The 11,565-nt window shown below is 40.3% G+C and overlaps 3 protein-coding genes across 5 annotated transcripts in view; 1 reads left to right on the plus strand and 2 right to left on the minus strand.

Moving 5' to 3' along the window:
- The window catches only part of LOC307035561 (SR-related and CTD-associated factor 4-like), a 38,163-nt gene extending 32,571 nt beyond the window's left edge, over window positions 1–5,592 (minus strand). The window contains exons 1-8 of the mRNA XM_079675060.1: window positions 5,378–5,592; window positions 4,126–4,209; window positions 1,560–1,604; window positions 1,274–1,435; window positions 1,067–1,184; window positions 787–920; window positions 540–689; window positions 385–458 (exon numbers count right to left, since the gene is read on the minus strand). Coding sequence (XP_079531186.1) covers window positions 385–458; window positions 540–689; window positions 787–920; window positions 1,067–1,184; window positions 1,274–1,435; window positions 1,560–1,604; window positions 4,126–4,209; window positions 5,378–5,407 — 797 coding nt within the window. The 5' untranslated portion in view covers window positions 5,408–5,592. The remainder of the gene's footprint in view (window positions 1–384; window positions 459–539; window positions 690–786; window positions 921–1,066; window positions 1,185–1,273; window positions 1,436–1,559; window positions 1,605–4,125; window positions 4,210–5,377) is intronic.
- LOC307035563 (uncharacterized protein) overlaps window positions 1–8,727 on the plus strand; it is a 120,398-nt gene extending 111,671 nt beyond the window's left edge. Inside the window, exons 1-3 of one of the 3 annotated variants that reach the window (XM_079675062.1) lie at window positions 5,826–6,570; window positions 7,561–7,620; window positions 7,944–8,727. In XM_079675062.1, coding sequence (XP_079531188.1) covers window positions 6,165–6,570; window positions 7,561–7,620; window positions 7,944–8,242 — 765 coding nt within the window. In that variant the 5' untranslated portion in view covers window positions 5,826–6,164 and the 3' untranslated portion in view covers window positions 8,243–8,727. Of the gene's footprint in view, window positions 1–5,825; window positions 6,571–6,907; window positions 7,234–7,560; window positions 7,621–7,943 lie in introns of those variants that run through there. The other 2 variants (XM_079675063.1, XM_079675064.1) reach the window with 2 other exon arrangements.
- LOC307035562 (uncharacterized protein) lies at window positions 8,608–11,175 on the minus strand. Its single transcript, XM_079675061.1, has 2 exons — window positions 10,792–11,175; window positions 8,608–9,850 (listed from the first exon to the last, which is right to left on the minus strand). The coding sequence occupies exons 1-2, from the start codon at window positions 11,011–11,013 to the stop codon at window positions 8,792–8,794; spliced, it is 1,281 nt and encodes a 426-aa protein (XP_079531187.1). The 5' UTR covers window positions 11,014–11,175; the 3' UTR covers window positions 8,608–8,791.
- Window positions 11,176–11,565: the final 390 nt, after the last annotated feature.

The following is an 11,565-nucleotide window of genomic DNA, read 5'->3' on the forward strand; positions in this document are numbered from 1 at the left end:
GGTGCACTTTGAGAGCAAAAGGAAGAGATCTATGGATACATCTCTCAACACCCATATGATATTGTAAGCAGATTTTTTTTGGTGGATATTTTACAAATCACTCTTCTTTTAAACTGTATTCTTGTTATTTTTAACTTTTTTGTTACTGTCATATAGTATTTTATACCTGCTTTTTCATTTAGGCTCTTGTTTTTTTATAACTATAATGATCATATCAAGGTGTGCCTTAACATAACTGAGCTGAGGTTATTTGAGCCTCTCAGTCTGTCAGGAGAGAGCTCTTTTCAACCTGGTTGTAGAAAACGCTCTTTAATTGTGTTAGCATAGCTAGCTAACCAGATGCTAATAACAATTTTCACCGGAGGCATAAATCCAGAAACTCACTGCGTCTGGGCACTGTCTTCTTTGGCGATCATATCCTCAGGTTCATCGTCATAGTCAAATCTGTCCAGGAGTTTCTGAGGAAAAATGTACATTACAGTTAGGTAAATGTAAAAGACAACAGCTGGTTATGATGTGACACTGAGCAATGCTTTTACCTCAGCTAAAGAGTTTCTATTTTCAGTGTGTTCATTGTACGGGTTGAGCTGGGCCACTGGCATGGGCTGTGCTGGGTTTGGTAAGGTGTTTGTGATGGACGCTTCCCGGGTCTTATCTGCCTGCTGGAAGTTCTGAAGCATCCTCTGCAGCTGGAAGAAGGGGGGAAACAAGACATTACAATTTCAAACAATGCTGTACTTCTCATTATGCAGAACTGACTGAGCACTTAAACTGACGTATGCTTACCTCTAGACCATGGGGGGACTGAAATAACTGGGCCACAGCAGCTAAGGCATCAGGAGTGGTTAGCTGAGGCACAGCAGACACAACTGAGGCACTAGTGACGGGAAGGTGTGTCTCTGGTTGGGGGTGAGCGGCAACTGTCAAGTTCCAAGAAAAAGATTGACACATTTTCGTGATATTGCATGCAGTTCATCAAACAGTGGACTACAACTTCACTTGTTTTCAGTACATTTTTTATAAACATTCCAAATTGCCAAAAAGATAATCATGTGCCTTTCTCTACCTTGTAATGTAGGGGCAGGAACAATGGTTTCATTGCACATATCCATCAGAGGCTGAATGATGTCCATGTCGAACACACCATTCTTCTCCCACAGGTTCAGTACGCGAAGAATTTTGGTCTGATGAAGACAAAAAAAGCAATCACACACGTGACAAATTTCCATTTCACATGTTATTGTATAAAATACCGAGCACAACCATGAAGTACCTTATCATCTTCTGAGCAGTGGTAAAGGTTTAGGAAGGTATCTGTGAAGTTCTTCAAGAATCTGGGCCCAAACACATCCTTCTCAACTCCAAACTGATGACGCGACTGTCGAACAATGGAATCCACCACGTACAAGCCAGGGACTTTTAATTCTGGCTTGCACTATTGGAAACACACAAACAAAAACATTTCATTAATTTTGTTTCATGACAAATGGCAAGTGTAAAGTGCAGTTGATTTGTAAATGTTCAATATAATTCACAGTAAGAGGCACTGTGATACATACCTTCTTGATGAACTTTTCAACAATCTGGACAACATGTTTGTAAAGCTATTAAAAGAGAAGAAAAAACATCAGACACAGCATATTAGAGACTACCGTAATTTTCGGACTATAAGGCGCACCTGAATATAAGCCGCAGCAGCTAAATTGAATGATGTGTACATATATAAGCCGCACTGGACTATAAGCCGCAGGAGTTTTAATGTTTAATTAACATATGTAAGGGTTCGTGCACAGAGGGGATTGTCGGGAAAGAGAGGGCTGTTTGAGGAAGCTCCCATTTATTAACATTTCAACAAACAAGTTGCATATTTGCATAACGTATTCAAGTGTTACCATTTAGTGCAATAGTAGCTACAGAACATGTGCTGTGTAAACTGTACTTTATCACATAGCGTTTCAGACACACAAACTTTTCAACTTTCAAACTTAAACGGTGCGCTCCCAGCACACGTACCGGCAGTGATCTACAGCAGTGGTTTTCAACCAGTGGTACGGGGACAAACTGTCTCGCTCTTGTAATGTCTGTCTGTCTTGCTCTCGTTCTGTCTCTCGTACCACTATCGGTTCCACTTTTACTTTTGCGCGTTACCTGTCTCACTCTTTTCCGGCCTCCAGCTTTTCCTGCTGGAGCCCGCCGCTTAAAGGTGGGGGTCCGCGGACCGGCCATAGAGCCCATAGAGTTAAAGGTGGTGGACTGTAACCTGTAAAATCCATAGATTTAGGAGGTCCCCTAGTGGCCGTTAGCTGTAAAAATCCATAAATTAGCTGCACCGTGATATAATATTTGATCTTCTTTAAATAGAATCATATTGTGATTAAATCATGTACATTGATACCAAATTTGTTGCCTAAATTGACCGAATAAACATCACATTTCACCGGTCTGCCGCTGTCTGGCAGGGGGTACATACCGCAGCATCAGGACAATAACCACCCGACTCAGAGACAGTTTCATTCCACAGGCCATAAGCCTATTAAACTCTGGAGCTCTGTAAAGTGCCTCCATAAAGAATTAATCAGTTTGCATCTTGCTATTTATTTATCTATACATAATATTCCATTTACGCGTGTATGGACTCTTCTTGCACTATTTCTATTTTATCTGTATTCACTTGCACATCTTGCAACATTCATTTGCACTGTTTTTTTGGTTTTATCTGTTATATGTCCTATATATAGACCCTCCAGAAAAATGTGATTCTGCAATCGCAGAAATTACCGCATAATCAGCAAAATGGCGCAGATTTTTAAAAGGCCGCATATTTATCAAAAGGCCCGCATTTTTCCACACAAAGTTGAGAAAAAATTGTTTTAACTCGTCTTGACGTGAATTAGTGATGATGATGACGTGACGTCATCAGCTCGCGCATCACAGAAAGTAAACAACACCGTAGAGTGAACGTGTGGAACTCACACGAGAGAGAAAACACCAAGATGAAAAAATCTGATCCATCTCATTTACTGACGAACATTTCTGCTAAAGACCGGGCAAAGCAGTACCCCGATGTCTTTCACGAAAGTGGGGGGAAACTATTCTGCACCCCGTGCAACTGTGTGTTGGAGCATAAGTCTTAGAGATGATCGACGGTGACGACCCACTTTGATTCATTCAAACCTTCGAAAATGCTTTCTGCTGCTGCGGACAAGGAAGCCAAACAACTCACGTTCACCGAGGCATCAACCTCCAAAACCCTTTCGAGGGCTACAAGAAACGAAGTGAGTAGCCAACAAGATTGAAGCTGGTCAGATAACGAACGAGTAAATGAAAACAGAATGAGGCGGAGAAGTGTGTGTGTGTGTGTGTGTGTGTGTGTGTGTGTGTGTGTGTGTGTGTGTGTGTGTGTGTGTGTGTGAGAGAGAGAGAGAGAGTGATTAAAATTGCCCAATTGCTTTTACAATAAATAAACATTGAATTTGTGTAATTGAATAGTAAAGGGGTTTAACATTAGTGGCAGGTTGTGTGTGAGAGAATAAATAAGACAGCCCAATATTTTTAAAAAATCTATTCTTTTTCGCAACTTTCCGCATATTTCACAACTTCCCGCAATTTCACCACATAAAAACCCTGCATGTTTAAATCGCATAATCAAGGATTTTAGCCCACGTTTTTCTGGAGGGTCTATATATATATATATATATATATATTCATGTTGCATTGTTGGAGGAGCCGACTGGGACTTAAGTTTTTCTTTGCCATATCTACACTGTAGCTGCTGTGCATGACAATAAAGCCTTGAATCTTGAATCTAAAGTTGGGATCATTGATGTCTTTGGAAACATCACGACCCAAAAAGGGACAATTCAAAAATTGGGATTGCAAGAAAGTAAGGGCTTCTCCAAATATCTTTGTTTTACTTTATGCACTCACTCAAATATTATACATTGGAGAAGGAAGCTTTCAAACTGTTTCAACTATTATCAAGTAAGCCTTGAGAAAAATGGAAAGATAATAAAGAAAGATACAAATATGTAGCACGAACAAGGAAACTTCTCATCTGTCGGTTATTAACTGCAAATGTGTGACAACATAAGTTGATTCCAACAGTTATGCAGTATTTCACTTTACCTTGATGGCTTTGATGGCTGATTTTGTTACAGACATCATCTTTGCACGGGATATTGGAGGCTTCATGTCAATCATCGAAAACAGCTGATTGGATGTAAACAAAATAATAACATGTATTCATTTCAATTTTCAAATAAAAAAATTGTGTTAAAAAACATTGGAAAAGATAATGTCACGCTACAGGTAACATAGACACCACTAAACTACTGCAAATTGCAACTATATATCACAAGTTGATAAAAGAACCTTTTGCAACAGCAAACTCGGAATATAACTGAAAAAGTAAATCGCTTAAACACGATTTTTCCAGGTGCCAAGACAATCTTTGTTTTCATAAACCTACATATCCAGAATACCTGACATAAAAGTAAAACAGATTGTTTTACTCTAAAAAAAACACTGGGATTTAGCAACATGTCTTGCATGCAGAACAATAACACGATTGTGTTTTTACATTTGGGAAAACTTAACAACTTAGATTATATAATGATATTAAATAGAAAGTGATCAAAAAGAGAGGACGTATATTTGTGAGAGTAACTCATAGACATCCTGAATTGTTTAGCTATTGCTTATTAACATACACTACAAATGATTAAGCCAATTTTCTACATTACCGTAGCTCTGAAATAAAAAATACCTAAGCTTCTTCAAGAATGTGTCAAAAATATTATATGAATGTTAGTTATTCAAACCAGTCTGACAACACATCGGTGTGTACTCTAAATTGTACGTAGGTTTGTGTCTGGAGCATCACAATACGTTTTTAAAGCAGCCGTCAGGTTAATATCACAGCTGACCGTATCTCCCTCTACCTAACGACACACACATTCAAATAACACAAGGCCACAGTCCAGAGTCCTAGCGTGGCAACCATAGTATAACACGTATTGATATCAGTTGATATGCCTCTCGATATAGCTTCTTTCCTAACCACAAATACATCCTGACAATGTATTGGCGTCGCACGTTAACATTAAGATAGACACTACAATCATAGGCCTTCTAGATTACCGTACTAGCGTTGAACTCGATTTAAGCTAGCAGCTAACAAATCCAATCAAGCCATGTTTGACGCTACGCTTTAACTGACCAGCCAACATTGAACAAATCAGTTGCTTAGGTTAATTAAGGTTTCTATAAAATTAGTAATCTGACAAATAAGCCAGGGTTGACGTTTAGCCAAATATTTGTTTGCGTTAGCCTTCGTCTTTAGCTCTATGGACTGGGCTATAACACGAGCAAACTGTACCTCCATGTTGAATGCGTTCACTGCATCCATGACGATCCGATATAATTAAAACCAGTTGACGAACGTTTGTATTTTGTTGCTCTACCCAGTCATAACCAAGTGTGGTTATACAACGTTATCTAACAACATAAAGAACGACGTTGAAATGCTGTATTTTGGTTGTAATGCGCTCACATAGCTAGTCTAAGATCGGCTATGCTAAGAGTTGCTACTAGCTTTGCGGTTCCACCCCTTGCGTCCTTCAGCGTAAGATGTCACGAGGTAATAATGCTGCATTCAGGATAATCGGAAAATTGGCGTCTCCCATTTACCTGACTGAATAATTTCACTTTACACTTTTTCTACTGTGATGGCAGTGGTTTCATGGATTTCTTTTAATGAGGGAGGGACACAGATTATTATAGACAGTGGACACGGGATTTATTATCATAGGAACTGAAAAATGTATGATAATTTATGTCGAGACCTTTATATATACAGTCTTTGGTCGAGACACATTGAATCAACCGAAATGATGAAACAATAATAAACAAATTTAAATGTCCGTTTTAATAAATAAGGCGTATTTGTTATTTGAGGATTGATTTCACTCGAATGTAATCGTCAACACAAAGTTGTCATTCTTCAATCGAAACTTTTACAAGATTACCGAGGAACATTGAAAGCAGCCTGTCTGCGTGTTTATCCTAGTTTGGATAAGCACCGGTTTTTCCTGTTCACACCGCAGCGGAGCCGGAACAACCTCCTGAACAACAACAAGCCCACGTTGTCCATTTTGTACACAACGATGGAAAACCCCAAACTTAACAAGCAGCAGTGGTCCACTGAAGAGACCAGCTACCTACTGGGAATATGGTCTTCCCAAGAGGTACAGAGGAAGCTTGAGGGGAGCACGCGGTCCAAAGCAATGTTTCAGCATTTGCAGCGAGAGATGGCAACCGCTGGTTATGACCGTACCGTGGAACAGATTTGCAACAAACTGAAAAAAGTTAAGAAGGATTATTGGGACCAAAAGCGAGACATCGGACGGACTAGTGGCAGCGGTCGTCCGAAAACAAGTCCACATTATGACTTGCTAGACTCTGTCCTCGGAGACAGACCGACGAGTGGTTTTGGATCCACAGTTAACTCGCTCTCTCTCGAGTCGATTGTGTTGGACGAGACGAAGAATGTGCGGAGCTCATCTGATGCTGGTGAGTTATGCATTACAGATTTGTTTTATTTGTGACGTTTAGTTTTACAACATCAACTAAACCATGTAGCTATCGACCGACCTGGCAATAATAGCTAAAGTTGACCTACTACAGCTACCGGGTTTCCGCGCGGTTTGGCTAATGAAGCAGGCACGTAAACGGTTACGTCATGACGCAACACAACTCGGGCTCTGGGTGTGAACAAAAAGGGAGCTGAAAAGAAAAACCGGTACCGAGCCAGAAGAGCGCAAGAACGGGAGAACTATCGGTGGACTTCGTTCGGTGCTTAAAAGGAAGGCCCCCTCACAATGTCCACTAGCCGCCAGTATTGGTCAGTGAGTGAAACAAAAGCCTTGCTAAACATATGGGCTGACGAAGATGTGCAGCAACAAATGGAGGGCGCATGTCTCAAGGAAGAAGTCAGTCAGTTCATGGTAGAAGAGTTGGCAAAGTTAGGTATCCAGCGCACAACCACACAAGTGAGGGAAAAACTCAAAAAGATGAGACATATGTATAAGACATCTAAGATCAATGGACGAAAACCTTTCCCTTTTTTCAAATTAATGGATAGTGTGCTCGGAAGACGAGGTGGGTCAGAGGGTGAGCTGGGGACCAGTGAAACTCCCATAGGCCTTATTGCTCCTTGGGAGCCAGAAGCAGAAGGTAACTTCACCTTTGGACAATGGCTTGTTTTCCCAGATGAAATGTATGGTCTGCGACTTCAGATAAATATACTAACAAAAAAAGAATAGGGAATCCTCAATTTACATACTTTTTACCTTATGTCTCCTTAATTAAATGTATAAAACTGCTGCAGGTCCAATTATGTGTATGTACAAAGCAAGGCTTATACTCTAGCACGGTGCTTCAAGCCTTCAAATATTATATGCAAGCAACCGAGAGAGTTAACATTTAACACAATTTCTCTGGCACTACTAATCAGTGTCAAATGTAACTATTGATTTAACCAATGGCCTTTGTTCTTAACAGTCAAATCCCACACTACAGAGAGCGGCTGGTCCTCTACCTTTAAAAGAAGAGTCAGATCAGGTAAGTCAAACAGTAGTCCTGTCCCCCGGGCTCCCCTGGTGTTTCAGTTAGGCTCCCTCCCAATTTATATCAAACTTGAGAATTGCTGTCGAAACTTTTTTTCCACTGTAATGCTTTATGTAAAAAGAAACACGAAAACACCCCTGGATTCCATTGAAACCTATTAATTGCAATTAATATAAGGTTAATTCATTATCTGAATCAGGTTCACATGGATATTGGACCATAACATATGATAGCCTGCTATAAGTAATGGGAAACGTTTTTTATTAAAAAAGCATTTGAAACAACGCAGATGATTGACAGGTTCTCTGTTCTTGCAGTTGCTCAGAAACGGAAGGCTGACAGTGACTCTACAAAAGAGTTTCTCAGTGCTATGACAGAGTGCCACAGGCAGTGGCTGGAGATGGAGCAGGAGCAGAGGAGGGAGGAGTGGGAGAGGGAAGCTCAGCTGAGGCGTGAGGAGATGCAGCAGGAGCTGGCTCTACGTCGAGAGGAAGCAGAAAGAGAGGAGACACTGAGGCGCGAGGAGATGGAGGCTCGAAGTAAAGACAGTGAGCTGCTGACCTCTTGCCTAATGCAAATTGCAAAGATTATTTCAAAGGACCCTGCTGCTTTGTAATGTCATATGCCTTTTCTTGTGAATTATGAATTTTTGTTGCCAGGATAGCAATGGACCAATGGTATTTGACTTATTAAAAGCTTGTATTTAAGTGAATGTATTAAATGAGTCAATCAATGTACAACCCAACAGCCTATAACTATTTTTGTTTAGAGTTTTACCACTGTGAATTGTGCACGTCATATAGCTCATTGTATTGTTTTTTTGATGTGTTGGCAAAATATTTCAGTGGAATTCCAATGAGTATAGGTACAAGTGAAATGCATATTTTTTTTGTAAGATTTTAGTTTATTTTTCTAAACCGTTTCGTAACTTGGAGAAAAAAACACTGCAGCATACTGTAAATAAAGTCACTCAGCAAAATATATGTATGAAGACATTTATTTGTGGTTCATACAATCTCTCTCTGGCACAGGTATACAAAGTTAACAGTCAATAAAAAGTTGTCTTTAATTGACTGAAATAAAGATATATCCAACAACTCAGATATGCATGGAAAATGATGGCCACCTTTGTTGATGTAAGGGTGGGTAGTCAAATGTGATGAGATTATTCTGCACTGTCCTGTATCAGCTGCAGCAAATCATCGAATGACTCACTATTCTTTTGAGGGTTTTCATCAACAGTCTGAAGTGGCTCTTGACCGATCCAGTCTGGAAGGCACATATCGTTGTTTTTCTCGCAGAGATTATGAAGCACACAACATGTCTGTACCATGTCCTTGACAATCTCCACATTGCAGTCATTTCGTCTGCTCAGGCACCTCCACCTACCCTTCAGCCTCTCAAAAGCATAATGGGCCACACTGCGCGCTGCAATAATCTGAGTATTAAGCAGCTCTTGCTCTGCAGTCAGCCAGCTTACATTGGTGCTTGGTTTGAGAAGCCAGTTTTTAGAAGGATATCCAGCATCACCAATAACAACACAGCTACTGTCAGTTCTACAGACATTATGCATCCTGGTGGAGAAATCCTCACATACCAATAACTCTCCACTGTTATCATTCACCCACGTTGGGCAGCTCATGCTCAGGTCCCAGAACAGGCCTTTGTCATCAACAACTGCTTGAAATAAGATAGCAAGATAACTTTCTCCATCAGGTTTCTCAGAGTTGAGATGTGGCGGTCTGCTGATGGTGATGTTCATGCTGTCAAGTACTCCAATACACTGAGGAATCTGATATGTGTGATGGAAACATTCTTCAATGTTCTCAAGTTGAAATGTGTTGGGCGTCACAACAAGCTGCGGTTTAAGCACTTCAATGACCACTGTGCAAAACTCATGCACACAGTGGCAAACAGACGCCACCCCCACAGCAAAGAGATCTGCCACAGTTCTGTAGTCACAGGGGTGGGCCAATTTATAGAGAGTCAACGCCACTCTCTTCTCTAAGGGGATGCAGAGGCGATAATTGGTGTCCTGCCTCCTCAACTTTGGATTTAACGTCGCGCAGAGGTAGGAGAAGGTCTCTCTCGATACTCTAAAATGCTGCAGCCACTCGTGATCTGTGAAAGTAGCTGCTGTGTTCTCCCACCAGTCGCTGGTCCGAGGGTGAAGCCACACTTTGGGTCTTTTTCGTCTGTGATCCCTCAAGAACTGATGTGTTATCTGGTTGGAATGGGAAGACAAGCAAGTGTTTAACACTGGAAGTGAGGACAGGAAATAACTGAAAGCACAGTGTGGCCCTGAATACACTGCATAGCATGTTTTCCTATAAACTATGGATGGGCAATTCATTATTAAAAGTAGTAACAAGAGAAACGACTAAATAATTAAATGTATACCCGTCTTATGTTTTTCATATTCTCTTAGCTCTTCAACGACTGTGTATTTGCTAAATGTCCTTTTACAATGGTGATATCTTTAATGTGTTTAATAAAGCACTTTCAATTGGCTTGTTTAAATAGCCACATAAATAAACTTGCCTTGCATTTCTTGCTCACAAAAATATACTTGCATCATCTGACATTTTATCATTATGGTGAAGGACCTGTTCTATTATAATACAGAGACTCACCGGACCATGGGGAAATTACTTCGGAGAGGACTGTTTGCTCACTTGCTCTTTTTTTTTGTTTATGGACTTTTTATATTCTTTATTGAAAATAGATGAATACATTATTTTTGTCATGTGACCCTGTGACTCCAAAATAATAAACACTAGTATTAACCTGCTACACTGGGCAAGTGAGGCACTGTTTTTCTAATGGAAAATTATTCCTATAAAAAATAAAATTGACCAACATGTAATACAAATATATTTGTCCATGTCTAGTTTAGTAATACAATGCTGAATATATTTGGAATCGGCTAACTTTTAATAACTATATTGGTATGACAAAAATAAAAAAAAACACTCAAATCTATTCAAGAGAGGCTAATTAAAAACATTCTCCAGATAAAACACAACTGTATGTTTGATGGTCCCCGAGTGAACCAGACTAGATTGTTTAAAGTCCAAATACATCATGGAAGTCTAGGATAGGTTTAACTAATGTGGCAAAGTTAAGTATAAGACTAGAGTGAGTACACATTTTCCCAGCTCTTACCGCTTTCATCCATGTGTCATGAGAACAGAGGCGACGCAGTTTACTCTGTTTGTAGACTTTCTCTCTCAGCCTCCATGCTTCGCGGAGCTTCTTGAGGCGCAGCCGCTGAACTGCGAGCAGCTTCAGGCGGCGCTTCTGTCGCCGAGCCTCGGCCTGGCTGTCCTGGGACTGCCTCGTTCTGCACCAGGCGATAACCGGGAGGAACACATCGGCGGCTTCCATGCTGTACTTTTGTATAGAATAAGTTACTTTCTATGTCATTTTTGAGAACATTACTGTATCTATACGGACTCGTGAAAAACAATGATCGGACCCTCATCAATAGGACCGGAAATGTAGACGGATGATGATCATGATAACACTTCCATCTGCAGTAAACCAAGACTGACGCCCCCTAGTGTTCCGGAGTTTTAAATACCATGACTTTTAAATTCTAAAGCCAAATATCCAACACATTTTACATAAAAGTAAAGATAACCAAGTACTAATTATATATGTTCTATACAAATGTTGCCGAGCAATGCAACAGGACATTGGGACACCATAGTAGGAATTGTGATTATCTACATTGTGCCCGAGTTGTTATCTTGCCTGCTATTGAATGACCCTACTGTATGGTGCACTCATGTGGATAAACCTGTCAACTGCATGCTTCTGGAATAAAAATAAGTCTACAGAACTGACTAGATGAAACACAACTGAAGCTGAGCAGACAGATAGACATAATGCAGGTGAGGAAAGCAGGGATTTTCCAGGCTTGATGAATTGCAGACC

Source organism: Notothenia rossii (genome assembly GCF_949606895.1).
Source record: "Notothenia rossii genome assembly, chromosome: 4".
Taxonomy (NCBI): domain Eukaryota; kingdom Metazoa; phylum Chordata; class Actinopteri; order Perciformes; family Nototheniidae; genus Notothenia; species Notothenia rossii.

Bases quoted from the DNA above. Each gene is read 5' to 3' on its own strand.
- LOC307035562 (XM_079675061.1), bottom strand. From the start codon at position 11,013: ATGGAAGCCGCCGATGTGTTCCTCCCGGTTATCGCCTGGTGCAGAACG. The intron at 9,851-10,791 runs GTAAGAGCTGGG...CATTCCAACCAG, and splicing joins ATGACACATGGATGAAAGCG to ATAACACATCAGTTCTTGAG.